This window comes from Bubalus kerabau, chromosome 4 (genome assembly GCF_029407905.1).
Source record: "Bubalus kerabau isolate K-KA32 ecotype Philippines breed swamp buffalo chromosome 4, PCC_UOA_SB_1v2, whole genome shotgun sequence".
Classification (NCBI taxonomy): Eukaryota; Metazoa; Chordata; class Mammalia; order Artiodactyla; family Bovidae; genus Bubalus; species Bubalus kerabau.
In genome coordinates, this window is record NC_073627.1 from 152,253,862 (window position 1) to 152,280,201 (window position 26,340).

A 26,340-nucleotide genomic window follows, 5' to 3' on the forward strand; every position below is an offset into this window, starting at 1 on the left:
ACTAGTCAGCTGACTTTCTCCATTCAACTGCTCTGAGCCTCAGTTTTCACTTTCAGAAAATGGCATCCATACTATACCATGTCTATTAGTCGCTCAGTCGTGTCTGACTCTTTGCGACCCCTGGACTGTAACCCGCCAGGCTCCTCTGTCCGTGGGATTTTCCAGGCAAGCATATGGGAGTGGGTTGCCATTTTCTCCTCCAGGGGATCTTCCCAATCCAAGGATCAAACCCCTGTCTCCTGCATTGCAGGCAGATTCTTTACCATCTGAGCCACCAGGGAAGCCCTGTACCCTCTCTACAACACCTGTTTATATACCTATCTCTAAAGTGGCAGCAGTCACACCTAAGGTGTCAATGTGAGTGCTGAGTTTGTAATAATCACTACCCAGGGGATATGCTAAGTGCTTTACGAGCAGCTGGGTGAGTTCTGGTCCATGTCTGAAGAATTAAACACAGTGTACTGTACCTGGTAAGCATTTGATAAATGCTGGGTACCTATTACCATTATTATCCAGGTTGGCTTCCCCTGGACCACAGTCAAGTTGGTCTCCAGAAGTTTCTGGCTCTAATAGATGACAAGTGGGGGGAATGGGGATATTGCTGGTTTAAGTGCTTCAGTACTGCCATGAAAAGGGAAAAATAGTGAAACTGTTCATCCTTCAGTCGTGTCTGACTCTTTGTGACCCCACGGACTGTAGCCCACCAGGCTCCTCTGTCCAATGGGATTTTCCAGGCAAGAATACTGGCGTGAGTAGCCATTCCCTTCTCCAGGGCATCTTCCTGACCCAGGAATTAAATCTAGGTCTCCTGCATTGCAGGCAGATTCTTTACCACTTGAACCACCAGGGAAGCCCATTCAGTACTGCCATGGGAGAAGGTAACTCAGCAGTGCCCAGGCCAGGCTCTTTGGGCTTCCTTGCAGACTTTGATCTACTGGCTGAGCACTGTTTACTTGCACCAATTCACATCAGGGTGTTAATTGTGGACAATGCTTAATAGTTACTCCCTTTCCAGGGCCATCCAGGCTGTCATCAGAAGGATCAGAAGGAAGGACTCTGGAAGGGAGGATAACAGCTGGAATTCAGATAAGAAGGTAGTCCAGGTCCTGGGCAGCTCACCAATGTGTAAGAGTGTGTGTGTGTGTGTGGGGGGGGGGGGGGGGAGATAATTCCTTTCTCCTTACTTCCCCTTTCTCCAGCTTCTTTTCCCCACTCTCACCTAGTCCCTCCCAGCTAAGGCCCAGCTTTGGGCATTGCTCAGGCTGCAGTTGAGGGGTCACCTGTAGAGGGAAGCTGGGCAACAATGTGAAGGCAGATTTTGACTCAACAGAAGAGAGGGCTTCAACTGAGCTGCCTACAAGTGGAGCAAGTGACCCTTAGGAGCTGTAGGCCTTGGTAGGGTACCTGTCAGGGATGCTTCTGTGAAGTGAGCTGGACCAGGTTTCCTGCCCCAAATCTGGAATTCTGTGCTTGTGGCAGCCAGCATCTCCTAGCACCATACAGGGAGGATGGGGAAGGCCAAGAGAGTGAGGGAGCACAGACAGGTTCCTTACTTTGAATTAGGAGCCAGCTCTGCTCTAGCATCCTGAAATGATCTCAGATGCCCAAAGTATACAGCAGCTGGGTAGCAGGCCGGGGACAGCCTGCTATAGAATGCCTTGGGAAAAGATTCCTCAGAGCCAGGGCCTGAACCCCTCACCCTCCACCCCACAAAGACCCTGACCGTCATAGGTGAGATGGAATGACCACTAGCCCAGAGCAACATGGCAGCCCTCTCCTCCTATATCCTTGTTGCCACCAGCAGAACTCAGCAGTTTGGGACACAGACAGGAGGCCTGGGGCCTAATGTCCTTCCTGTGCGTTAGGTCTCCCAGGCCTGGGAGCTCCCACCAGGGCTCCTGGGCAGCTCAAATTCCAGGTAACCTCTTCCTCTTCATAGAGCTGACCTGTGCCGGCATGCTTCTGGATCCTTTGAACTATGTCCTCCTCTTGAGGGCTCAGCATCAAGGGAAGTCCACAGATCTTGTGAAGGAGGGAGGGCAGTCCCCAGCCAGGAATAAGGGAGAAAGGGAAGTTGTATTCCAGCCAGAAACTCAGTTGGGAAGGTAGGAGGGAGGAGGGGACAGGAGGAACAGCCCCCAAGCTGCCCCCCTGCTCTGCTGCTTATCAGAAGAAACTTAAGAGTCAAGTAGTTGCTCCTCTGCCTTCTTAACCAGGAAGGACGTCTTCCTTCTCCTCCTCCAGGGTCTCACCCCACACCCAGGGGTCTCCCAGACCTGCCTTCCCCTTGCATCCTCGGGCCACCTTCTACTCGGGGAATCCCCTGACCCACCTTCTTCCAGGTGACTGTCTTCCAGCTCACCTTCTCCCCTTCAGGGGTCTCCTAGCCCACTTTCTCCCTTGGCAGGGTCTTCCCAGCCCACTCTCTCTCCCTGCAGGTCCCCCGACCCACCTTCTCCCGGCAGGGTCTTCTGGTCCCTCTTCTCCCCCAGCACGGTTCCCCTGGACCACTTTCTCCCCCGGCAGAGGGGTACCCCGGCCCGCCTTCCCCGCGGTCCCCGGCCCGCCTTCCCGCGGCGGGAGCGGCGGCCCTGGCTGGCGGGCGGAGGCGGCGCCACCCGGGGCGCTGACGTAGAGGCCGCTCGGCGGCCGGGGGTCCCTTCGGTGGGGCCGCGGCTCCCCGCCCGCCGCCCCCGCGCGTCCATTCCCTTTTGTGTCCCGCGCGCGGCCCGCTCCCCGCGCACACTCGCGCCCTGCGCCCCGCGGGCCGGCGGGCGGCTCCCGGCGCGGCCCTGCACCGCGCGCCCCGCTTTGTGTGGACGCGCCGGCCGGGTGCGCGCGGGCTGTCGTGCGCCCCCGGCCCCGTCCCCGGCCCCGGCTCCGGCCCCGGCCCCGGCCCCGGCCCCCGCCCGGCCCGGCCCGCCCGGCCCGACCCGGGAGCGCAGCGCGGGCCGAGGGGCGGGCGGGCGGCGCGCGAACATGGCGACGGTGCCCGTGTACTGCGTCTGCCGGCTCCCCTACGACGTTACCCGCTTCATGATCGAGTGCGACGCCTGCAAGGACTGGTTCCACGGCAGGTGAGCGCGCAGCCGCCCGGCCCCGGCCCTGGCCCCGATCCCCGGCCCCCGGGCCCCCGGCCCCCGGCCCCCGGCCCCGGCCCGGTCCGGTGAGCGCCCTGCAGGCCCCCGCCCGCCGCCTCCCGCCGGCCGCGCGCCCTTTTGTGCCCGGGGCGGGGGCCGGGGGCCGGGGCCGGTCGGGCGCCCCTCACCGCCGCCGCGCACAAAGCGGGTCCGCGGGGGGCGGCGGGCGGGGGCCGGGCCGGGAAGTTGGGGCGCCGAGCAGGCCGGACCGCCTGACAGCGGGCCCGCGGAGGCCGGGCTCCCGAGGCCCAGGCCCGGCGCCTCCCCCGCGAAGTTGCAGGAACTTTCCCCGCGCGGGCCCGGGAGACGCGCGAGTGGCGGGCTCGGACGCCGGCGGGGCTGGGACGGACGTGGGGCCCGGCCAGGTGGCGGCGGCGCGCCCACCCTCCGCCGCAGCCCGGAGCTCCGGCACCTTGTCCGGGAGGCAGGGACCCCTGCCCGGCCCCAGCGGGGTTCCTGGACCCGGCCGGCCTGCACATCCCCGGCAGGCGTGTGGGTGACAGAATGGTGGGTCTGTGTGGGTGTTGTGGCTTTGCCGCCTCCTCTTTGGCCGTCACGTTTCCCCGTTCCCTTGCTCTGTGTTCCAGACACAGGCCCACCTTGGTTTTGACTTGACCTTCTGCTCTCAGAGGAAGATGGGGTGGGGGGAGGTGAAGCTTGGCCTTTGCCCGTGACCATGACCTGGCCCTGTGCCGAGTTTTCAAAAGCCAGAGGCCCCTTCCCACCCAGAAGTAAGTGGCGGAGGAGGAAGAGGAGGTGATCCTGGTGCCCAAACTGCTCCAACAGGTTCTTCTGTGTTTGGGCCTCAGCGGAACCGCCAGAGGCTGGCCAGGGTAGTGTGCCCTCCTAGCTCCAGTCTTAGACCCAGCAGGAGCAGGGCTGGGGGCAAGAGACTGTGTATGTGCTGGTAAGTGGTCCCTCAACTTCCAGAGAGATGAGCCCCTCACCCCCCACCCCGGTTTTAACTGTGGATGGGCGAGTGGCCCTTAAAGGTAGGTTGTGCTATCTACTTCTGACAGTTTGCATGTGTGGGGCTAGGCAGCCAGATGTGACAGGGCTTGCTTAGGTTGGTCAGTGCCAAGCCTGAGTCCTAGCTCAGTGCCTGTGCCAGGGACACCAGTGAGGAGGGCTGAGACTCCATGGGATAGAACTCCCACTGAGATCGTGGGGCTCCTGGGCTGCCTTCCCAGGACTGTGGAGACCCTGCAGAGCAGTGGAGGCTGGAGTATGGGCATTGGGGTCTGCCCAGAACAGTGCTGCTATGCACACCCACCAGTTGGCATCCTCTCAGAGTTCATGGCTGGATCAAGGGTGAGAGCTGCCATATGATCGTTCATGGCTCCTCAGGTCCAGAGATGCTGAGAAGCTGGCCGGGAGTGCCCTTAAAGTGGTGAGACCTCTCCCTCCTCCCCTACCCCTACCCAGGGCCTGCAAGCCTGCCCAAGGTGCCCGGGCTGGAGGACTGTGAGGGCCTGGGAGGACCCTTGCCTGGCTTCCCTCCTTTGAGTTGGGCAGGCAAAGCCAGTTCTGAGCTGGACTTTGAGAAGGGGCGTAGTGAGTGGGAGGAGCAGAGGGGGTAGGGAGAGACCTGGGAATGAGAGCGAGCAGGGGAAAGGGGCTGAGGGCTGGGATGGTGGCATTTACTGGATTGGCTTAGGTAGAGACAGGGAGAAAGATGCGCCCTGACACCTCAAAGGGGATGTTTTGGGGAAGTCTTCTCTCTTTATTTCTTATTTCTCATTTGAAGTCTTTGATTTAATCTGATATACACACAGATCATTTGACCAGCACAGATTAGTTTCCACCTATGTGGGGTCACCCTACGGTCTGAAAGGGGCTGTGCTTCCCTCGTGCCATGGGGCACATCTTCTCTGTGTGTAATCAAGGGTCCTTTACAGAAGTGAGTGAACCCTGAGGGGCCAGAGCACCTCCTGTAGTGCTTAGTCCCCTGAGTGGCTCAGGGGAGGTGCTGTGTTGGGAGAACACAGGGTCAGAGTTTGGGACCATTGTTGGCGAGGCTGGACAAGGCTATATGCGGCCCTCACACCCCTGGGCAAACCTCCCACCTCTCCTGTCATGACCCTTCTCCACTGTGACAGAAAGGTGTATGACATGATCCACAATGTTTCCAAATCTCCAGATATTCCTGGTTGGATGACCCTCTACTCTTTTCAGATTCATGTACCATCTGTACTGTTGTTCACTTCATATTCAACCATCTCAACTCACTTTCTAAAAGTTTGAATACTTTGTAACTTTTTGTGTTGAGAGAATTTGAAGAGTTACAAAAAAAGGTACAGTTTCCCTGTACCCCACACCCTGCCTCCCCTGAAGTTAACATCTTATCAAATTATGTTGCAAACATAGAAACAGGCAGAAGCACTGGGGCCGCACTGCTAACCAAACTTCAGGCCTTGGGCAGATTTATTTAGTTCCAGGACCCCACATTGCATTTCACTCTGGTGTCTCCTTACTCTCCTGAATCTTTCTGTTCCAAGGAAACTTCGTATCATTCCCTGAAATAGAACATTAGTATAACTTGCTGTAGACAGTACTTGTAAAAATAAACATAACTGAAAGTAACAGGCTCCCTCTTGTTCCACCTGTGACCCTTCACATCCCTACAATGAACCCCTCTTTGGATGGATTGGAAGGGGGTCTCTGAAGTTACTTTCCCTCCCAGTGGCCAGCTCTTTGCTGGTAGGACTCCAGCAGCAGTGCCGGCTGAGATAATGGTTGGGGCAGTCTCCTTCCATAGGGGAAGAACCTGCTCCCAGGATGTGTCCACCCTGGCAGGAAGCCTGGAGAACCCTGACTACCCCTTCTGGCATTCTCTGCGGCAGTCTTTCTGCTGGACCGAGCTGGTACTTGGGCAGCCAGGAAGGCAGGAGCTTGTGTTCCACTCTGTCTTGACCATGACTGGTCACTCCGGGGGCTAGGATAGCTTGTCAACCCAATCTGCCTTCCTTGCACCCACTGCAGTGTCACCTGGAAATTGATTGACTAGGAAGGGATGGATTTTGTGGCTGGGTGTCCTCAGAGCTGTCTTACCTGTCTGAGCAGATATGGCACTGCTCAGGCGTTGGGAACCTTCCTCCTCAACTGGGGTGCCACAGAGCCAGAAACGGGGGCCAAGAGATGGGGGGCTTCTCATGCTTGTGCCTCCTGCCAGACCCTGTGTGTCTACCTTTGGCAAGTCGTCTGACTCTAGACCAGTAAGTAGCTCTAGGGAGTGACCTGGACATCTCACCTTTTCATCATCTTGATGTGAAGAGTCTCTGTGGAAAACAGAAATGATTCTGTTGAAATATCAGAGATCCTGAAGCTTCCTGACCCTTGTTAAATTCCTGTTGCATTGAGCTTGAAGGGTTTTTGGAAGCATAATCAGTAAAGTTGATTTTAAAGAGTTTGAAAGCTGAGGTGCTGTGCCAGTCCTTTAGAGGCGGAAGTTCCATTTATTCCTCAGCAAGTACCATGGGGTGCGTGTTCTGTGTGGGGTGCAGTGCTAGCTTTGTGGTTTCCTGGGGTAAGAAGGCAGATCCCCTTGCCTCTTACAGGTTTTCTTCTGTGGGAGTCAAACTTGTGGGCTGGGAGTTCCATCCCAGCCTGGGGAGTGTTTCAGAGCTGAAGGAAGCACTGTGTGGGGCAGGGAGGTGCATCAGGGACAGCCTGCAGGTGTGGCTGAAGACAGGAACCACTCTGGGGCACTGAGCAGAGCAGTGGTAGGAGGGGACTGAGGACTTGACAGGGATCCTCTGGATGCTGTGCACGTAGCTGGGGAAGAGGACGGGGACAGGAGTCCCTGCCCAGATGAGAGGGGACAGGCAGGACCTGGGGTGAGGACTGGGGTGGGGAGAAGGGGTTGAATTCTACAGGTACTCTAAGGTGGGCTGGCAAGACTTGCCTGGTATAGATCCCCTCTGATTCCTGCGTTTGTCCTGCCATCTGGACTCCACGTGCCTTCCTTGCCAGGGCCCTATCTCTGTGCCCATCCTCCCCAGGACTGGTTGGCCTTTGTGGGCTTTTGCCATTTCTTTCACCCCACCCAGCCTTAAGCTTTTTAGGGCAGATCCTCTTCCTGGGTCCTTGGCCCTCATGGCTGCTCAGTACCACGAGTGGGATGGTGGCTGGCTCTGTTGGCCAGCGAACTGTGTGCACTTGGAAAGAAAGAAGGGCTTGCCAGGGCTCAGGCCTCAGTGCCGCAATCTGGGAGAGCAGAGCTGACAAATCTTCTAATGTGAGATCCCTTAATATAGTGGGAAGTGCCATTCACATGGCGACCGAGTTGTGGCATGTTTGACGTGGTTAGGAATAATGATTTGTCATTTTAAAATGAAGAATTCTCACTGAATGAGCTTAAGAAGTTCCAGAGGAGGTTGGGGGAATGTCCTGCCAAATTATAGAGGGCAGAACAGATATCCCCTGTCCATCGATCCTTTCCAAATGAGATGAAACTCAAAGGAAGCCACTTGGAGCTCATGGTAATCACCAGAATGTTTGCTTTTGTTGAAAATATTGGCCTGGAAGCATACTTGATGTGAGCCTCTGCACTGCAGCCTGCATTTGTTTGGGGCCTCTTGGGCTTAGGTGCGGCTGCAGATGGCCTGAGTTCGGGCAAAGTTTGGGATACTTGAAGCGGACCCTGCCACGCTCAGTACCATCTGTGGGTCCGTCCCCTCACCTCTGTGATCATGGCCCCTGGCCACGTGCAGGGCCTTTTTCCAAAATAATGAGAAGTTTTGCTGTTAGGAGGGAGTGTTGGCCAGAAAATAATGTTCCACAACAAAGTATGCTAGAAGAATCCAACTGCTAAGATTCCGGTGTGGGTAAAGCAAAGCTGTTAAGTGACTGATGTGACTAGTAGCACTGCAGGGCTCACACTCTGTCTGGCCTTTGTGGTGTCAGGATTAGTTCCCAATCATCCTTTTTTATTGGATGGTGGTGGGCCAGGCGGGCCACCTTGGCCTCCCACTTCTAGCAGAGAGAGAGGGCCCTTGTCTCCTCACCCACTGCTGGTGTACGCATCTCTGCCAGGGGTGGGGGCAGAAGTGGCATTTGGCATATTCTGGCTCAAGTGTGCTGAAAACTCCATACCTGTCCATGGGTTTGAAAATGCAGTGTGGACAGAGATATCTTCACAGCAGAAAGGCCACATCCTGTGGCAGGTAGGGAAGCTGGGCTCTCTGCAGCACCCTTGGTGTCTCAGGTGTACCCAGCAGCCCCCTGGCCTCCCACTTAGAGCCATGTCTCCATCTCTGCACCTTGCCTCCATGTCTCACTCCGGCTCCATTCCCTACTCCTGTCTGTCTCAGTTCTCAGCTTTTTGGCTTGGTGGTGAGGCTAACAGCGCTCTTTGGAATGGGTCTTGGCCCTGTGGTTTAGGGTTCAGGGTCTCTTCACTTCCCCCCAAAGTGTTGGGTCATCTGTAGACAAACGTAGTTAGAATTCCAGCCAGTGACTGGCTTTGCCTCTAAGCATAAGAACTGAAGGTCGTTGTGGTGTTTGTCCAGGCAAATGGAGAAACAAGCCTTTCATCCTTTTTTAAAAATTAGGGTGAAATTCACATACCATGAAATTAACTGTTTTATAAGTTTTAGTCACTCAGTTGTGCCCAACTCTTTGCGACCCCATGGACTGCAGCCCACTAGGCTCCTCTGTCCATGAGATTTTCCAAGCAAGGATACTGGAGTGGGTTGCCATTTCCTTCTCCAGGGTATCTTCCCAACCCAGGGATTGAACCCGGGTCTCCTGCACTGCAGGCAGATTCTTTACTGACTGAGCTACAAGGGAAGCCCCTAGTGCACGGTGAATAGCATTTAGTACATTCAGGACATTTCGCGGCTGTCACCTCTGTCTAGGTTGTGAACATTTTTATCACCCCAAAAGAAAACCCATTAGACAACTTCCCCATTCCTCCTCCCGTCAGTCCTGGACAACCTCCCATCTATTTCCTGTCCCTATGGGTTTATCTATTCTGGACATTTCATATAGATGGAATCATACTATATGTAATCTTCTGTGTCTGTCTTCTTTCACTTAGCATAATGTATTTTTAGGATCATCCACATTGTGGTGTGTATCAAAACTTTGTTGATTTTTTATGGCTGAATAATACTCCAGTGTAAGGATATACCACAGTTTGTATATACATTCATCTGTTTAGGGTTATTTGGGCTTTTTCCACCTATGGCTATTGTCAGTAGTGGTGCTGTGAACATTTGTGTACAAATATTTGTTTGAAGACTTGTTTTCAATTGTTTAGGGAATTGCTGGGTCATATGACTAGTCTATGTTTAACTTTTTGAGTAACCAGCAAACTGTTTTTCCACAGCAGCTGCACCATTTTACATTCTTACCATCAATGTGGGAGCAATCTGATTTCTCTTCATCCTTACCAACACGTTGTTTTCTATTTTTAAAATTATGGGCATCCTAGTGGGTGAGAGGTGGTATCTCATTATGATTTTGGTTTGCATTTCCATAATGGCTGATGATGTTGAATATGTTCTCATGCACTTGTCCATTTACATATCTTCTTTGGAGAAATGTCTGTTGAAACAGGTTGCCCATTTGAATTTTTTTTTTTTTTTAATTTTAAGAGTTATTTATATATTCTGGACAATAGACCCTTATCAGATACAAAATTTGCACGTGTTTTCCATTCGATGGGTTGTCTTTTCACTTCTGTGTTAATGCCCACTGATGCACAAATATTTTTAATTTTGGTGAAGTCTAATTTGTCTTTTTCTTCTGTTGCTTGTGCTTTTGGTGTTATATCTAAGAATCCATTGCCAGATCTGGAGGTCATGAAGATTTACCCCTTTGATTTCTTCTAAGAGTTTTACAGTTTTAGCTCTTATATTTAGTTTTTGACTCATTGTCAGTTGATTTTTATATATGATTTGAAATAGGGATCCAACATCATTTGTTTGCATGTGGGTGTCCAGTTGTCCCAGAGCCACTTGTTGGAAAGGCTATTTTTTCCCTATGAAAGTCTTGGTGGCCTTGCTGAAAATTGTTTGACCATATCCACGAGGATTTAATTCTGTACTCTCTTCCATTCCACTGGTCTGTGTGTCTGTCCTCCTGCTAGCACCACACTGTTTTGGTTACTGTAGCTTTGTAGTAATTTGGAAGTGGGAGACTTCCAACCTTGTTCTTTTAAAAAATTTTTTTTTGAAATTTTGGGACTCCTTGCAAATTCCATATAAATTTGAGAATTGGCTTCTCCATTTCTGCAAACAGGGCTTTTGGAATTTTGACAGGGATTGCGTTGAATCTGTCGATTGCTTTGGGTAGTATTGACATCTTAGTATTATATCTTCTGATGTATGAGCATGGGGTGTCTTTCCATTTATTTAGATTTAGGTATTCCCTGATTACTTTCAGCAATTTTTTGTAGTTTTCAGGGTACAAGTTTTAAATTTCTTGATTAAGTTTATTCCTAGGTACCCCATCCTCTTGGATGCAACTGTAAGTAGGATTGTTTCTGTAATATCTTTTTTGTATTGTTTGTTGCTAGCGCTTTTACACATTTTAATTTTTTTTTTTAAATCACCTTTTAACATGTGGCAGTGAAATTTCCTGAACCAGACATGCTTGGGTGCAGGTGCTGAGGTATGCACATGCTCAGCTGCTCGCCTTTGGATGTCATGTGTCCAGAGTGTCTGCATGCCCAGGGAGGAGTGCTACTTTCCTTTTTAATCTTAAGTGTTCATTGAGCCTTCCCTCTGTCACATCCTGGGTTAGGCATTTTTCTACCACATGTGGTGGGGGTGCTTCTTGTGTTGTCTGGGGATTGCCATGCAGGTCTCTGTATCCTTTATGGTGACCGTTAAGGAAGTTACAACTGAGTAGTCAGGGCTTGCTGCTGGGCTTGTAGTGTATGTGGCCTTGCTGACCTTCCCACTGCCTCTGAGTGCTTGGTGGTGGTGGGCCTTTCTGATTGAGAGGCAAGCAAGCTGAGGCTAGAAAGATCAGCTCTCTGAGGTCAACACTACACATGATAGGCTGGGATGACAGCAGCTCCCTCTACCAATGCCCCTTCATTGATGTTAATGACAAGGTTCAGTGCCTGGGACCCCAGAAGGCGAGAGTTCCCAGCAGTTGTGAAGCTGTGGGTTGGGTCAGCCCTGCTCCTTGGGCTGAGCAGCGCGTGAGGGTAGCGAATAAGCTCCTGGGATGGTAGTGCAAGCTGCTGACTAAACCATGAGCCTTATGCTGGGGTAGGCTGCTTGCCCAGGAAACTTTGGGCACAGTCTGGCTGGGTGCATCTGGGTCTGGGTCCCTCCAGTAGGGTGCCGTTTTCTGCTTCACATAGAAGTGCAGGGTGGAACTCATTTCTTGTGCTCTACACAGCATGGGCTGGGCACAGGTCCCATGGTGCTGGATAAGTGTGAGTGGCTGGATAGGCCTTGGAGACTGCCCTGGGGCCAGGTCTGAGCTCATAGATGCCTCCCCCTGGGACAGCCAGACTTAACGCTGGTAATCCCAGACTGATGCATGATCAGCCCAGCTACATGGACTCTGATACTTGAAAATCTTTTTGTAACTTTGTGACTTTGCCTCTCATTTTATCCAGCCCCTAAGAACTGCCCCCAGATCAGAGTCTGGATGTGAATTCCAGCAAAGTTGGGCTGGAAGGGGAGTGAGAAAGTGCTTTCTGGGAACAGTGGGGGCACATAGGCCCTTCCCTGCCCAGGCTCCATCTCACCACCCTCCTGGGCTGACTTGCTGTCACCTGGAGAGATGACACAGGTATAGGTGTTCAGCCCCCATCTCCTGCAGAAGAGGCTGAGGCCTGGGGCCCTGTGCAGTATGACTCTGGGCATCCTGGGACAATCAAGAAACTGCAGCCTGATCCAGTCTGCCTCCCAGATGAACAAGGCCCAGGGAGGTGTGCAGTGAGCTCCCCAAGAGGACTCCCCAGACCCTGTGCGGAGGGAGATCGCATGACAGCCTGTGAAGCAACACGGGGTGTGCATCAGAGCTCGGATGGGTTCTCACTAAACATCCTTCTGCTGACATTTGCGAAACTCCAGGGTTAGTTGCCTTTGTTGGTACTTATGGAATCTCTTTCCTGGAAATTTAAGATAACTATGGCTAATCTCCCAGCTGTTTTGGAGTTATTGCTCATAAAAAAGGGGGTGCCTGGGGGTGGTGATGCCTCATTGCTCCCAGCAAGATACTTTCTGTCATCCCCTTGTTCTTTCAGCAGCTTCCCGAGGGCACCACACTTGGGTCTGCTTAGGAGAATCTGGCTTGGAGAGGGCCAGCAGCCAGCCTGGGTCACTGGCTGATAAGTGGCACGTGGGGCTTTGCCATCCTGCCTTCCCCTTGGCAAGTTCAAAGTCTGGCAGGCACTGCTTCACCCGTGCTGTTGGAGGGTGAAAGTCTTAGCTGCTGTTCGGTCTTGTGGTTCTCATGATACCCTGTTGTCATGGTGACCTTTTGATCCCAGTTTGGGTACTTATGTAGCCAACCCCTGTCCTATCCTGGTACTGCCCCTGGACCTCTCCAGCATCCCTCTCAGAATCCTGGGCCCCTGTCTGCCAGAACCCCTGCCCCCTGCCCAGTGTGTAAGCATCAGGTATTTGCATTTTGGTCCCTGGCTCCAGAAGTGGAGGTGGACAGGTGAACCTGGGAGTGACTCACTAAGTGGGGGTGGGGCATCTTTGTGAGTCTAGGGGCCATGTTGTATTATATCCTCTCACTTCACTGGGCCACAGCTAGGTGTGGGACTAGGGCTCTGAAGACCTTGTACCTAGGTTGCCTCAAAAGCTGTACTTTCCCAGACCCTGCACCATGTCCCAGTCCTGCCCATCTGGTCCCCTTCTCCAGCTTCCCAGGGCATGTGGTTCCTTTCCTTTGCTCCACAGACAGTGTGACACTCTGGAATAGAAGGTGGGTGTTGGTGGGACCAGAGAGCACCATGTGGCTCTGCTCCTCCTGGCGCTCAGCGGCCGAGGTCCAGAGATGCAGCCCTGCCTGATCCTTCTGCAGAGCAGCCGTCCCAGCCTCAGGGCTGTGAAAAAACCAAGTGCTGGATTGAAGCTTGGAGAAAGAGGCGGACAGATCTGCATTCAATTTGAGAAAAAACTTTTTGATAATTGAAATTGGCCCTAGACTGGACTGTCTGGGGAAATATACCATGCACGTTAAAGCAGGATCTCTCCATCGGGGCTCTGTGGACACTGGGACCAGAAAGTTCTTTGCGGGATATGGAGCAACCCTGGCCTCTGCCTACTAATCCAGGAGCACCGCCCCTCAGTTGTGACCTCAGTTGTGACCGCCCCTCAGCAAAAGTGCCTCTAGGCATAGGCTGATGTCCTTCAGGAGATACGGTTGTCCCTGGTGGAGGAGAAGAGGTGACTGAACATCTGCAGAAACATATTCACTTTTGTTGGGTGGAAAATGCAGCTTCTGACCCCTTTTCTTTTTTTATGTTTATTGTGATAGGAATAACTGCATTTATTCGCTTAAAAATAGTTATTTGAACAAATTTGCAAGTGGAATACTAGGACCTGGCTTTTTAAAAAGGAATGTGAAGGAATTGGTAGTGAAAAGTTATCTTCTCTCCAGAACCAACTTGATTGCAGCTCTTTAGGAAAAGCTCCAGGGAGATTTCTGTTTATACAGCGTTTGTGTGGCACAGCCGCCCCCCTCCCTTTCCTCAGGCACACAGGCGCATAGGCGCATGCTGCGGGCATGGTTCTGCCTGGGACAGGGGTCTCACAGAGGGCTCCGTTGTGCCGTCTGCGCTCAGGGATGCATTTTCCTGACTCCTAGGTCCTGGTTGGCGTTAAGCTTTCTTCTCATCTGTAGCAACTGCAGTTTTGCGCAGGGAGCATCCTGGTACATACAGTTATGTGGTCACATGTACAACTTTATCTGTTGGATAAATCCCAAGATATAAGGCTGCTGAGTTGAAGGGGAACGCATTATAGGTTTTAAAATTGCCAGATAGGTTGTACAGATTTCTCTACACACTAGCAACACATTTTCTGAACTTTTTGATTTTTTTTTGTCAACTCTGTCTAGAAGGTGAAAACTTGTTTATCTCACTGTGGTTTTAGAGTGCAGTTTTCATACATTATTACTTCAGTTTCTAGTTGTCTAGTTATTAACTCACTTTTAAATTCTTTTTGCCCTGCAGTTGTAGGATTTTGGAAATGGCCCTGATGCTTTCTAATAAAGACAAAGAGAGCAGATTGAATCTGAGAAGTAAAATGAGAGGCAGCCTTCTTCTGTTGCGTCAGGGCAGGGTGGGATGGGTGTCACTCCCATGCTCTCCCTCCTCCTGCTCCAGTAGTACTCTGAGCCCCTGCAAACCTTTAGGACTGGCAGAGGGTGAAAGCTCACTTGTTTGCTAAATATCCTCTCTCCCTTCCTTTTTAAAGTAATTTTATTTATTTATTTTGCTGTGCTAGGTCTTTGTTGCTGCGAAGGCTGTTCTCTAGTCGCAGCGAGCAGGGGCTGCTCACCAGTTTCAGTGCATGGGCTTCCCATTACGTGGCTTCTCTTACTGCGGAGCACAGGCTCTAGGGCGTGCGGACTTTAGTTGTTTGGCTCCCGGGCTCCAGAGCACAGGCTCAATAGTTGTGATGCACAGGCTTAATTGCTCTGTCGCATGTGAGTTTTTCCTGGATCAGGGATCGAACCCATGTCTCCTTCACTGGCAGGTGGATTCTCTGCCATTGAGCCACCAGGGAAGCACCCCCTGCCACCTCTCCTTTCCTTTTGAGTCTTATTGTGAGGTCAGCCTCATTTGCTTTTATTTCTTTAAGAACTTTTATTTTAGACTTGTTTTAGGTTTGTAGAAAATTTGCAGCCTTGGTTGAGTTTGTGCATACTCTGGCTTAGTTTCCCTGATTGTTAGCGTCTCACATCACTGCCCTACCCTGGTCACAGAGCAGGAGTTCATGTTGTTCCATTGCCATACACTCCCAACTCCTGGTCCTCCCCACAGAACCAGGTTTGCTGGAGGCCTTGCGTGCCTTGTCGTGGCCTCTCAGATCCCTTTGTCCTCTGATCCTGACACTGAAGACCCTCCAGAGTTTGTGTACCTTTGAGGAACCATGTCTCCGGCTTGTGTGACTTCCTTGTGGCACCTTCACACACCCGTAAACCTGGGTCCCCAGCCCCAACATGGGCACTCTAACTGCTCTTGGGGCTGTCTGTGATCCTCTGAGAGAGCTGGGCATCACTCAGCAGCCCCATGGTGGTCCCTGCAGCAAAGACATGGGCTGTATTCCACGTGGTCCTGATCACAAAGGCTGCCATTAAGGATCATGGTGCTGCTCCCCTTTCACAGTTTCTTCTAGATCTCAGACTTGTTTTGTTTTATTAGATTTCAAACTACTCTTTGGAAAAGAAAGATGTAATTAGGGTGGTCTTTTGCACCTCCCCTCTGAAAAGCTGACTGAAAGAGTGGCCGCTCCCCAACCCTTGTGCTCTGCCTTGGGGACCAATGTTACCACCATCCAGACACTTCAATGGCTCCTGCCCTCTGGACACACCATTGGAGTAGGGTGTGCGAGTGGGGGTGTCCCAGGGAGCATTTGGTCCAGCCCTCTCTTTTGCAAACAAAAAATGAAGCTCTTTCCAGACCCTGGGGCGTTCCCACAGATGGGCTGGAACCCTCTTGGTTGGTTCTGCCCTTGGGAAGGCCCCCTGCCTCCAGTGCTAAGAAGCACACGTTTGAGTGCTGGAAGCCCTTTATCCTCTGTGACTTCAGTGAGTGATGACTGTGAGCCCCTATTCGCCTTGTGGTTGGGCTGCCTATCTGCAGTGGGAGCCTGTGACCAACTGGCCTTGAGTTTCTGGGGTCAGTAGGAGGTGGCCTGATGCTGTTCTGGTAGAAGCCTGCCCACTGCTGGGTTGTCCTTCTGGAGCCTCCCCTCTCTGCCTGCCCTCCTGCCCTGTCCGCAGAGCCTCTATCACCTAGGAGGCCTAGCCAGCTCCCCGAGGTCCCTTGTTGGAATGGTGGATCTGGATCCAGCCTATCTTCAACACCCCCTGCCACCCCAGAGCTGGTCACTAGAGGCCTGAGGGATGGCAGAGCTGGGCCTGGTTGTGTCCTTGTCACTTCCCTGCTGATGCTCTGGGATTCCAGGATGCAGTTCATTTTTAAACTCCTGGGACAGTCCCTGTACAGATGGTCCCTGTGCTGGGGCCGCGGGTCTGGATGGCTCATGGTCAGAGCACCCTGTTGTACTGGGGTTCCTCTGGGAGCGGACAGTCACCTTGTGGTGCTGGCCTGTTCACTGTGATCTGCATGCACTGCGAGTTAGTGAAGGAAAAGGCTCTTGGCGAAGCCACCCAGCAGCAATTGGCAGCCTGCCATTCTGACCAGTCACTTGGCAGGAGAATCTTCAAGGCCTTTCCGGAAACATCCTGTCTGTAGGGCGGAACTATGGACACGGCCTACTGTGCTTGTGCTTGCTGGTATCGTCAGCGTCGGATGGACAGAGGACCCTGGCGCCCCTGTACAGTGAGATCTAAGGTCTTGTGTGCCTCATCTCATCCGCAGGGCCTGTTCCAGGAGCCAGGTGAGGCCCCGGACTTAGGCTGGATGTGGTCAAGCGCAGCCAGTGTCCTTTCGCCATGCTCACTGCCCAGTGGCTGTGATGGCTGCTGTTAAAGTGTCCCTTGAGGCCCAACTTGTACCCTCCTAGCCCCATGGCCTGGTCCCCTCTGGGATAGGGTCCATCACAAGGCGTATCATAAGATGCTCATCTCAGAGGGCTGCAGCACATGTCTGCTTCAGGCCCACACCTTTTTTTGTGCCTTCTGAGAGTCTGGAGCAAGGGCCCACTGGAGCCCATCCAAGTTTCCATAGCCTGATCTTTGCTTTTCTTGTCCTCTATGGTAAACACATGAACACACACATACACACACAGACACCAAAAAAAAAAAAAAGCAAAGGACAGATATTAGAATGTTCCACCAGGATAGAAGCACACCAGTTAGTCCTCCATCCAGATGTAGCCACACTACAACCAGAGCACATCCTTCATCTGCGCTGTCACCTGGAGGGTCACAGCACAGAGCTGGATCCCAGGCCCTACCCCTAAACACCTTCCAAGGGATATGTTAGGGGCTGAGGACAGGCACCTCACCTCCCTGGGCCTAGAGTGTTATTTCTGTTGATATGACCTTGGATTGCATTTGCTCTCAGGTCAAATTTGTCTTCCCGGCCACCTTGTGAGTCTCTGAGGATTTTATCCAGATGGAAGGCTGTAATTCCCAGAGCTTGTGTTTGCTCTATATTTGCATACAATTGGTTTCCTTAGAAACTGCTGGAATAAATGCTCCAGAACCTGCTTCTGATTTTTAAAGAGAACATGCCATTTATCTGGAATATCTATTAAAAATTCACCGGGACAGGTTTAAAAATATATAAAGAGACATTTTGAATATTCACTTAATATATCAAGGATTCTACACTCTTATTAGATTGAGGGGATGATTAAATAAATTATAATGTACTCACAATAGGAAATTATTCAGTCTCAAACAGTGGATGTTTATGACAAGATTTTAATGATATGGGAAAACATTTACACTATAATATTAAATAGGAAAATAAAACAAGATGCTATATCATCTATATAGGATGTTAGTTGGTATGAATCAATTAAAACAGAAGACATGCTGGAAGAAAATGTTAAGAGGGTTGAGAGTGTTTTTTTTGCTGTTGCTTTCATACTTATCTGTACTTTTCAGCTTGTTTTCTAGGAACATAAGGTTACTTTTATAAGCAGAACTAAAATAAGCATGAAAATAAGGTTGTCAGAGTGTAGAGGTCATCCTGCCCTTCCTCGCATTTTACAGGTTTTGTAGACTATAGTAAGGCCCCTGTATATGAACAAGCTCTGTTCTGAGAGCAGGTTTGTAAGTCCAATGAATTTAGCATAGGTACCTAACTAACACAATTGGCTATACAGTACTATACTATGATAGGTTTATATTACTTTTCATACAAATAATACATAACTAACAATCACAAAAAATAAACACCATATTTTAAATCTTACAGTACAGTACCTTAAAAAGTACAGTAGTGCCAGCTATATTGCCGCTGCTTTTACTCTTGCTTCCAGACACGTTGGGCTTGAAACAGACACTGTACTATGGAACTCTATACAGTACTGTAGTGAAGTACACAAAAGTACAACTACTTGTAGAGAATGCATGCGCGTGACACTTGTGTGATTGTACGTGAGAATGCACATTCGCATCTTTGAAAGTTCTCGAGTTGAAGGTTCATATGTAGGGGACTTACTCTATAGGTTTTATAGACACTTGGGAATGAGTGTCTCCCAACCTCACAGCTACCTGGAAGCTAGGCTGAGGGCAGCCTTCTTTAGGACCCTTGACTCTGAAGGTCCTTCAAGCAACCTTTCTTCTGATGCTATCCCCCTAGCCCCCAATAGTGCATAGTAGCCTGGCCTGCAACCTGTCTGCTGAGAAGGGGCTCCATCTGCCACCCAAGAGCCCCATCACCCCCAAGCATCTTTCTGCAAGTGGAACTTCAAGCCTCATAGGACCCTGTACCCACTTTGCATCTCCCAGGGATGGGGCCTCAGGCTAATGGGTTGAGGTAGGCCCCTCAGCTAACTAGGCGCAGTGACTGAAGCCCTGTGACCACTTCCCAAAGCAGCAGGACCATCCTGTCACCAGCTGCTCTTATGCTGGAGTGTCTCACTCTAGATGGGGACCCAAGAGTGCAGCCAGCTTTGGAGGGCAGAGCCTGTAAGCCAAGCTCCTGGTCTGTCCTCACATTTCTCTCCTTTAGACTAACTAACTAGGCTAAGCCCCTAGTTACTGCGCTCCATGTGGGGGATGAGCAAGTGGGGCCTCAGTGCCCCAAAATGTGGTTTGCAAGGCTGATGGGGGTGTGACCCAAGAGGGGGCCCTTGGGGAGATACCAGCGGACACCAGCCTTACCAGACATGCTAAAGGCACAGAGCTTTAAGCCATTACTTAGACATGCCAGATAGTTACTCATATATACTTGGATACTGCTGTGCTGCTGCTAAGTTGCTTCAGTCGTGTCCGACTCTGTGCAACCCCATAGACGGCAGCCTACTAGGCTCCCCCATCCCTGGGATTCTCCAGGCAAGAACACTGGAGTGGGTTGCCATTTCCTTCTCTGATGCATGAAAGTGAAAAGCGAAAGTGAAGTCTCTCAGTCGTGTCCGACTGTTCGTGACCCCATGGACTGCAGCCTACCAGGCTCCTCCATCCATGGGATTTTCCAGGCAAGAGTACTGGAGTGGGGTGCCATCGCCTTCTCCACACTTGGATACTAACAGATACTAAATTATTAGAGTAACCTAAGGCCAAAGGTATGGAGAGCTACTTTCAATTGGATCTACTTTAGGAATGATAGCAAAGAATTCTGAAAATACAATGAAAGCCTTTAGGATTTGGTGTTATAGAAAATATTTCCTGACCACATTCAATGTGTGACCATTCATTCTCAAAACGCCGGTTCTGGAACGTCCTGAGAACGCGTGCATCTGTGTGTCTGTGCACACGCCCTTTCTGAGTGTGCCAGGTGGCACTTTGCAGTGCACAGGGAAGAACACCCTGCAGATGCACCCGCCAGGCACGTGTCCCTTTCAAGTCTGTGTGTCCACACAGCTGGTTTGCACCAAATATGTGCATATTCAAAGATGCCCTATTCTATTTTCTTATACATTTTACAAAATTCAGTTTTATTCTTTCCAGCTTTATTGAGTTATAATTGACAAAATTGTAATGTATTTAAAGTGTACAGTGTGATGATCTAATATAGGTATACATTGTGAAAAGATTCCTACAATTGAGTCAATTAACATATCCATCATCTCACATAGTTAGTTCTTTTTTTTTTGGTTGGAACACAAGTTTTAATCTCTTGGCAAATTTCAGTTATATAATACAGTATTATGAACCCTAGTCCTATGTTATACATTAGATCCTCAGACTTTGCCCTTTACCAGCCTCCCCCATTCCCCACAAAGATGCCTTGTCTTGGAGGGATGGTAGACCTGGGATTCCAAGATGACCCCATCAAACAGAAAGTCCACGTCCCTAAGTTAACTCACTTTCTCTACTTCACCAAGCTCATATTACTGTTAGTTTTACTCCCATCACACAGGTGATACTGTACTGTTTCAGATTTGATAACTGGTTTCTGTTTGAGTTGTGTCTGTGGCAGCCAGCAGGAGTGGACATTTTCCCAGTTGCTCACTTTCCGACCGTCCATCCTTTTGGGTGAGCTGAACCCAGCTGTTCCTGACTTTTCTTTTGAGCCAGGCTCCTCCTCTCCTGTTTTCTGGATATGGGGTCTGTGCTGAGACAGCTGCAGGGTGCTTGAAGCAGAAGAGGCAGAACCAGGTTGAGTGAGTGGCTATCCTGGGGGGCAACCTTGAACAGCTGTGGGTGAGGAGAAGTCAAGGAGCTTTGCTTGTTTCCCAGAACAGGAGGGAGGGAAACTGCATGTAGCACTGGGTCAGCAACCCAAAGGGGTCTGGAGGTGCCCACTGAGAACCAGAGCAGAGACCACCCTGTTGGGACTGGTAGCCTTGTTGGGCCTTGCCTTCTTCACCTAGCCCCACCCTGTGTTGCACCTGGCAGATACTGGGGCTCTGGAAATGATGAGCAGGCTGTCAGGTGTGGCTGAGACCTCTAGAGAAGTGAAGTGAAGTGAAGTGAAGTCGCTCAGTCATGTCCGACTCTTTGCAACCCCATGGACTATAGCCCACCAGGCTCCTCAGTCCATGGGATTTTCCGGGCATGAATACTGGAGTGGGTTGCCATTTTCTTCTCCAGGGGATCTGCCCAACCCAGGGATTGAACCCGGGTCTCCCTCATTGTAGCAGATACTTTACTGTCCAAGCTGCCGGGAGAAGGTGACGTCAAATACTTTCCCAGCCCTCAAGTCCTGCATTTCTTGAATGTGATTGTTTTCTATGGTTGGATGGGTCTATTCTGGGGAGAGAGAGGGTGTCAGACCATCGCAGCTGGCCCCTAGAGCTTTGAGGAGCTGGTAGGCAGGGCCAATGGGTAGAGTTGTTCTAGCTTCTTGGGGGCTTCCCTCCCGGGGTGATGCTGATGCCGACAACTGAAGGTGTGTCTCTGGATGGAGTTAGGGAAATTCTGCCTGAGAGTCTCAGAATTTCTGCCGAGTCCTAAAAAAATTAAAAAGTGCCTGGCTCTGAGGTACTGGGTGGTGTGCAGCAGGTGTGCATTCTGGGACCTTTTTTCTGTTTCCTCTTTGCTCCTGGACCCCCACCTGCTGGCCATGGGAAGGGGGAAGGCAGAGCTCCGGAAGGAAGGCGAGCAGAGGCTGCCAAACCTCAGTTTCCCCACCTGCGGAGCTGGAAGCGGTGCTGCTGGGTGTGTGGGGCGGTGGACATGCAGTGCCCAGCGTGGTGTAGCTTAACAGCTCTGCTTATATTGGGACATGAGAGATGGCTGAGTGTTCTGAGGTCTGCTGGGGAAAGGCCTCTGTTGTCTCTCAGAGGAACCTGGCACATCCTCTCAGGAGTCTGGGACCTAGCCTGTAGGTGATATTTCAGTTTCCCAGCTGCTGAAGCCCTGTCATTCGTCCCCTACTGCATTTGTGGACTCTTTCAACCTCCCTTTCTATTCAGTGTGGGAAATATGCATATAGCCATGAGTAGGGGGTTTTAGGAGAAGGCAATGGCACCCCACTCCAGTACTCTTGCCTGGAGAATCCCATGGATGGAGGAGCCTGGTGGGCTGCAGTCCATGGGGTCGCTAAGAGTCGGACATGACTAAGCGACTTCACTTTCACTTTTCACTTTCATGCATTGGAAGGAAATGGTAACCCATTCCAGTGTTCTTGTCTGGAGAATCCCAGGGACGGGGGAGCCTGGTGGGCTGCCGTCTATGGGGTCACGTAGAGTCGGACACCACTGAAGCGACTTAGCAGCAGCAGCAGCAGGGGGTTTTAAAGAACTCCTTTCTTCCTAGCTCTCTGTTTCTCTGATTTTCCAACTCCTTCCCTGTCTACGAGGGCACCTCAGCCTGGCATCTTCCTCCTCTAAGCACCCAGAAGGGGGATGACCGATGTGTACCGTGGTGCTCAGGAGCACCCTCTAAGTTTCAACACTTCATGCAGCTCAACTCACAGGCCCCCGCATTTCATCTTTCCGGAGGGTCAGCCAGTCTGCCCCTGTGGCCTTTGGCTGCTCAGCCTTGGTGAGAGGCCTGCTGCCTGTCTCATGACCACCAAAGTCCAAAGGCCCCTAAGAGAAGACAGGAGAGCCTGATCCCTTCAGGCACAAAGCCCACTGTGAACCCTGTTTATTCTGACAGGTGAGAATCAGGCTGACTGATAATGATGACACCAATTCCCTATGAATGTGGCTACGCTTTGTGGGAGCCTTGCCGACTTCCTCGTTGCCAGATCGTTGACACTCGGCTCCCATTCCACCAGAAAGGCCATGACGAGGGGCATTGGGTATTTGCAAGGGATGGTCAGCCAGCAGGGACCCCATGAGCTGGATGGAACTTCCGCAGGTGGTGGTAATGAGCAGGGAAAGCCACCAGTCTCAGTCAGAGTGCTGTGCCCCTGCTAGTCCTGGCCCTGGCGGCTGTCCTCTGGAGGAAGGCACGGCCCTGCATCCTGGCTCTTTCTGGGAGGCCCCGCTCACCTTTCAGGCTCTGAGAAGGCCCAGCCGGGTGGCCCTGAGGCTTGGGGTGGGGTCCCCTTGGCTGGGAAGATGGGCTGAAGAGGAGCACCACAGGCCTTTTAGGCCAGGCTGGCTCCACAACTGGCAGTCGTGGCTGCCGTGTGCTCAGGTCTCATCCTTGTTTTGTATCCCCAAGAGTGGCACCCTCAGTGCTGGCCCCTGTGGGCCTAGGCCTCTCTGCCCCAGGACTGGCTGTGATCCAGAGAAGAGCCCAGGAGGGTGTCCTATTGACCCAGAGCCCCAGAAAGCACAGTTGTCCTTCGGAGAATTCTACCGCAGGCCTGTGCTGTTGAGTGTGTCCTGGTGGGTCAGCCACCTCTGACCCCAGGAGAAGGTCCGGCACAGAGGCCCCTGTGCAGGGGACTGTGATCACCACCAGGAGGGCATTTCCCTGCGGCCCCACTCTGCCCCTGCACTGCTGGGGGTCCAGCACGAGCCCCCACCTTGCCACACGTGTGCTTCTTGCCTGTGCCCTCAGAAACTGTTTTTATTGTGCGTGTTCTTCATAAATGATTTCATTTGTACCAGTTTTGGTCTGCAGCCCCTGCTTCCCTTCAGTCCAGGCCTCAGCAAGCCAGCCCTGCTGGATGCTCTTGGTTGTCCCAGAGCCCCAGGGTGAGGTCTGCTGACCAGCCCCCGCATGAAGGTAGAGCCGCTTAGACACCTGTTCCTATGGGCCCTGCAGAGGATCTCAAGGGCAGTTTCAGGGGTGGCTTGTGGGGCTGGGGCTGCCCTCAGGGTTACTTTTCATGTCCGGTACATTCACCTTCCTGGGGCAGTGGCAGGCAGGGGATCAGGTGGCACTGGGCTGGCCTGGAAGCAGACATGAACTGCCCCGGAGCAGGCTCATGGGGCACACACTGCTGCTGCTGCCCCTCCACAACCCTGGCTCAGCCTCTCTAATCTGTAAGTCCAAGAAGTGAGTTTCTAAAGGGATCAAGGAGGGGTTTCAGACATTCTGAGTGAGCGATGGTCAAGGTTTTGTAAGGAGATGGGGGTGCCCAGAGGATAAAAGGCCAAATAAAAGGAGTGTCTACATTCATTGTTTGAATGCCAGTGTTTCAAAACAAGACCCAGTGCCAGTAAACAGCTCGCGAGGGAGGCAGCCTACCACCTGAAGTGTTTGATGGTCATGCCTGCATTTCACCTTTCCTGGTCTCCACTAATGCATGCAGTGTCTAGCTGAGACAGATGGGGTCCAACCATCATTTCACACCTTGTGGGGTTCAGAGCCAGAAGGGATTTAGACATGCAGGTAGGGGTGCTAGATAAAAATAGCTTGAATTTCTATTTATCAGAAATTCATATCTGTCCAGTATTTTCATTTGCTAACTCTGGCCACCCGGTAGCCCAGACCTGTATCTTTGTCAGCCAGGAAAGGTGGGACTCCCAGGCTCCCAGCACTTTGCAGGGAGGGAACCTGGCCACTGGGGTGCCTTGTGCCCCCCAGATTGATCCAGCCTGCTTTACCAGTGAGAGGAGAACCTTGCAGAGGTGTGTGTGTGTATATGTATGGGGTACATGTGGGGGATACAGTGTACATGTGTAGAGTGTGTATGTGTGTAGTCTGTGGCATGTGGGATATGTGTATATGTGTTGTAGTGTATTTGTGTGTGTATATGTGTGTGGATTTATGTGTGTATATGTATTTTTGTATATGTGTGTGGTGTATTTGTGTGTTTGCGTGTATATGTGTATGGTGTGTGAGTGTGTGTGTGTGTGGCAGCCACAGAGCAATGGAGTAGCGTATGGCCACCTGTGTCAGCACCCTGAGAATTTGGGAGGGCCCTTGTAAAATGTTGAGGCCATGGATGCTGCACATGCTTTCTCCAGAGGGGAAAAAGCAGACACACTAGGAGGAGAGTCTAAGAATTTTCCAGAGCATCAGCTTGTGAATCTCTTAGTCAGAAATCTGCCCTCACTGTGGGAGCCTGGCACAGTGCTCCACTGATGTGAGACCGCCTGGCCTTCCTATGGAATGGGATGGTTTTGCACCTTCGGATCTGTACAGCCTCCTTTAGCACCTGGCCTGAGTGAGCCCCTCACCTGTCCCCGCTTCCCACCTGTAAAGTGAAAGTGGTAGGGCCACTTTGAAGCTTGTCATGCAGATTGAGTCCCAGGCCAGCAGCCACGCTGTGATCACATCCTGTGACCTGTCAAACCCAGGCCAGTGTGGACAAGGTCTCAGCCCCCCAGCCTGGAGGCAGTCAGCTGGAGCCCCCTTGGCTCAGCAGGGAAAGTTTCAGGTAGCATTATGTCATAAAAGAGTTAGGTTTTGCTCGGGCCTGAGAGAGGGAAAGACTGTCATGACACCACAGTCATGCTGAGTTTACAGCCAGGCTCTGACTGGTGGAAAACACACAAAGGGGGTCTAATCCTTTTTTTTTTTTTCTGATGTGTTTATTTGGTAAAAATTAGAGAAGAAATTAGGCAAATTAGGCAAATGGACTTTAAAAACCAGAGTTTGGGGTTACTTGGCATTTCAGAAGGGGTAATTGATGGCTGCCAGGAGAATCGGCATCCTCATCCCTTTCACTGTTGCCAGGAGGGTCTGCATGGGCCTGAGAGGACCCGGGAGGTAGCTCGGTGTCCAGTGAGAGCCCCAGTGCCTAATGGGCACACCAGAAAGGCTCCCAGGAGGGTGGGAGCAAAGCCAAAACATTGTTTTTGGAGGACGAAGGAGGGATTGTTTGTTCCCTAGGATGTTCCAGGTATCGAAGCAACTGGTCCCCCCACTCCCTATGAACATGATGGCAGCAATGGGAAGAGGTTCTTGGAGAAAGGGAAGCAGGGCTTTGCAAGTGGCACTGAGGTGGATGTTGGGCTTCTCCAGCTATTTACTTTCCATCTTGCCCTGGCTTTGCCTCCTAGAGCTGAGCTAGGCCTTTCTTAGATTCCACACAGCCCTCAGTCTCCATCTCTTGGCCTTCCTTCCATTCTCCTCTCACATCCTGGAACAGTTTTTCTCTTATGTTGGGCCTTCTCATTCTCTTTCATGGCCTTTAACTTTGCTTTCACATATTCCCATGTCTTTTTCTTGGTGTGTTACATTCTTGGTGACTCCAGTTCACCAATTCTGTGAACTCTATGAACACATTAAAAAAATGTGTCTAGTTGGTTGCTTAAGCTGTTCATGGAATTTTAAATTTTAATATCATTTTTCACTTCTAGAAGTTGGAGTTTTTCAGATTTGTCTGATCATTTTTTTCCCCAGCATGTGTGAGTGTGTGTTTCATGCTTTTGAATCTTTTTCTTCCCCCTCCAATTATTTAAAATTGTTTTATATCTTCTATTAGATGACTATTATATAACGTACTCGGGGGTTTAGTCCTCCTTTCCCTTAGGGTAGGTCATCGCCTGTGTTTAAAATTCTGTTCTCCCGAGGCCTCGGGGAGCTGCTGTTCTCCCCGCTCCAAGGGGCTGTGAGGCTGGCACCTGCCCCCCAGTGTAGATTCTAGGGGCTGTTGGAGCATCTGAGATGGCCCCCT

General features: G+C 51.5%; 1 protein-coding gene across 3 annotated transcripts in view; it reads left to right on the forward strand.

Moving 5' to 3' along the window:
• Window positions 1-2,593: 2,593 nt before the first annotated feature.
• Window positions 2,594-26,340, forward strand: part of PHF2 (PHD finger protein 2) — a 91,357-nt gene continuing 67,610 nt past the window's right edge. The window contains exon 1 of one of the 3 annotated variants that reach the window (XM_055579090.1): window positions 2,594-3,077. In XM_055579090.1, the coding sequence (XP_055435065.1) occupies window positions 2,980-3,077 (98 nt within the window). In that variant the 5' untranslated portion in view covers window positions 2,594-2,979. Of the gene's footprint in view, window positions 3,078-3,673; window positions 4,048-26,340 lie in introns of those variants that run through there. The other 2 variants (XM_055579088.1, XM_055579089.1) reach the window with 2 other exon arrangements.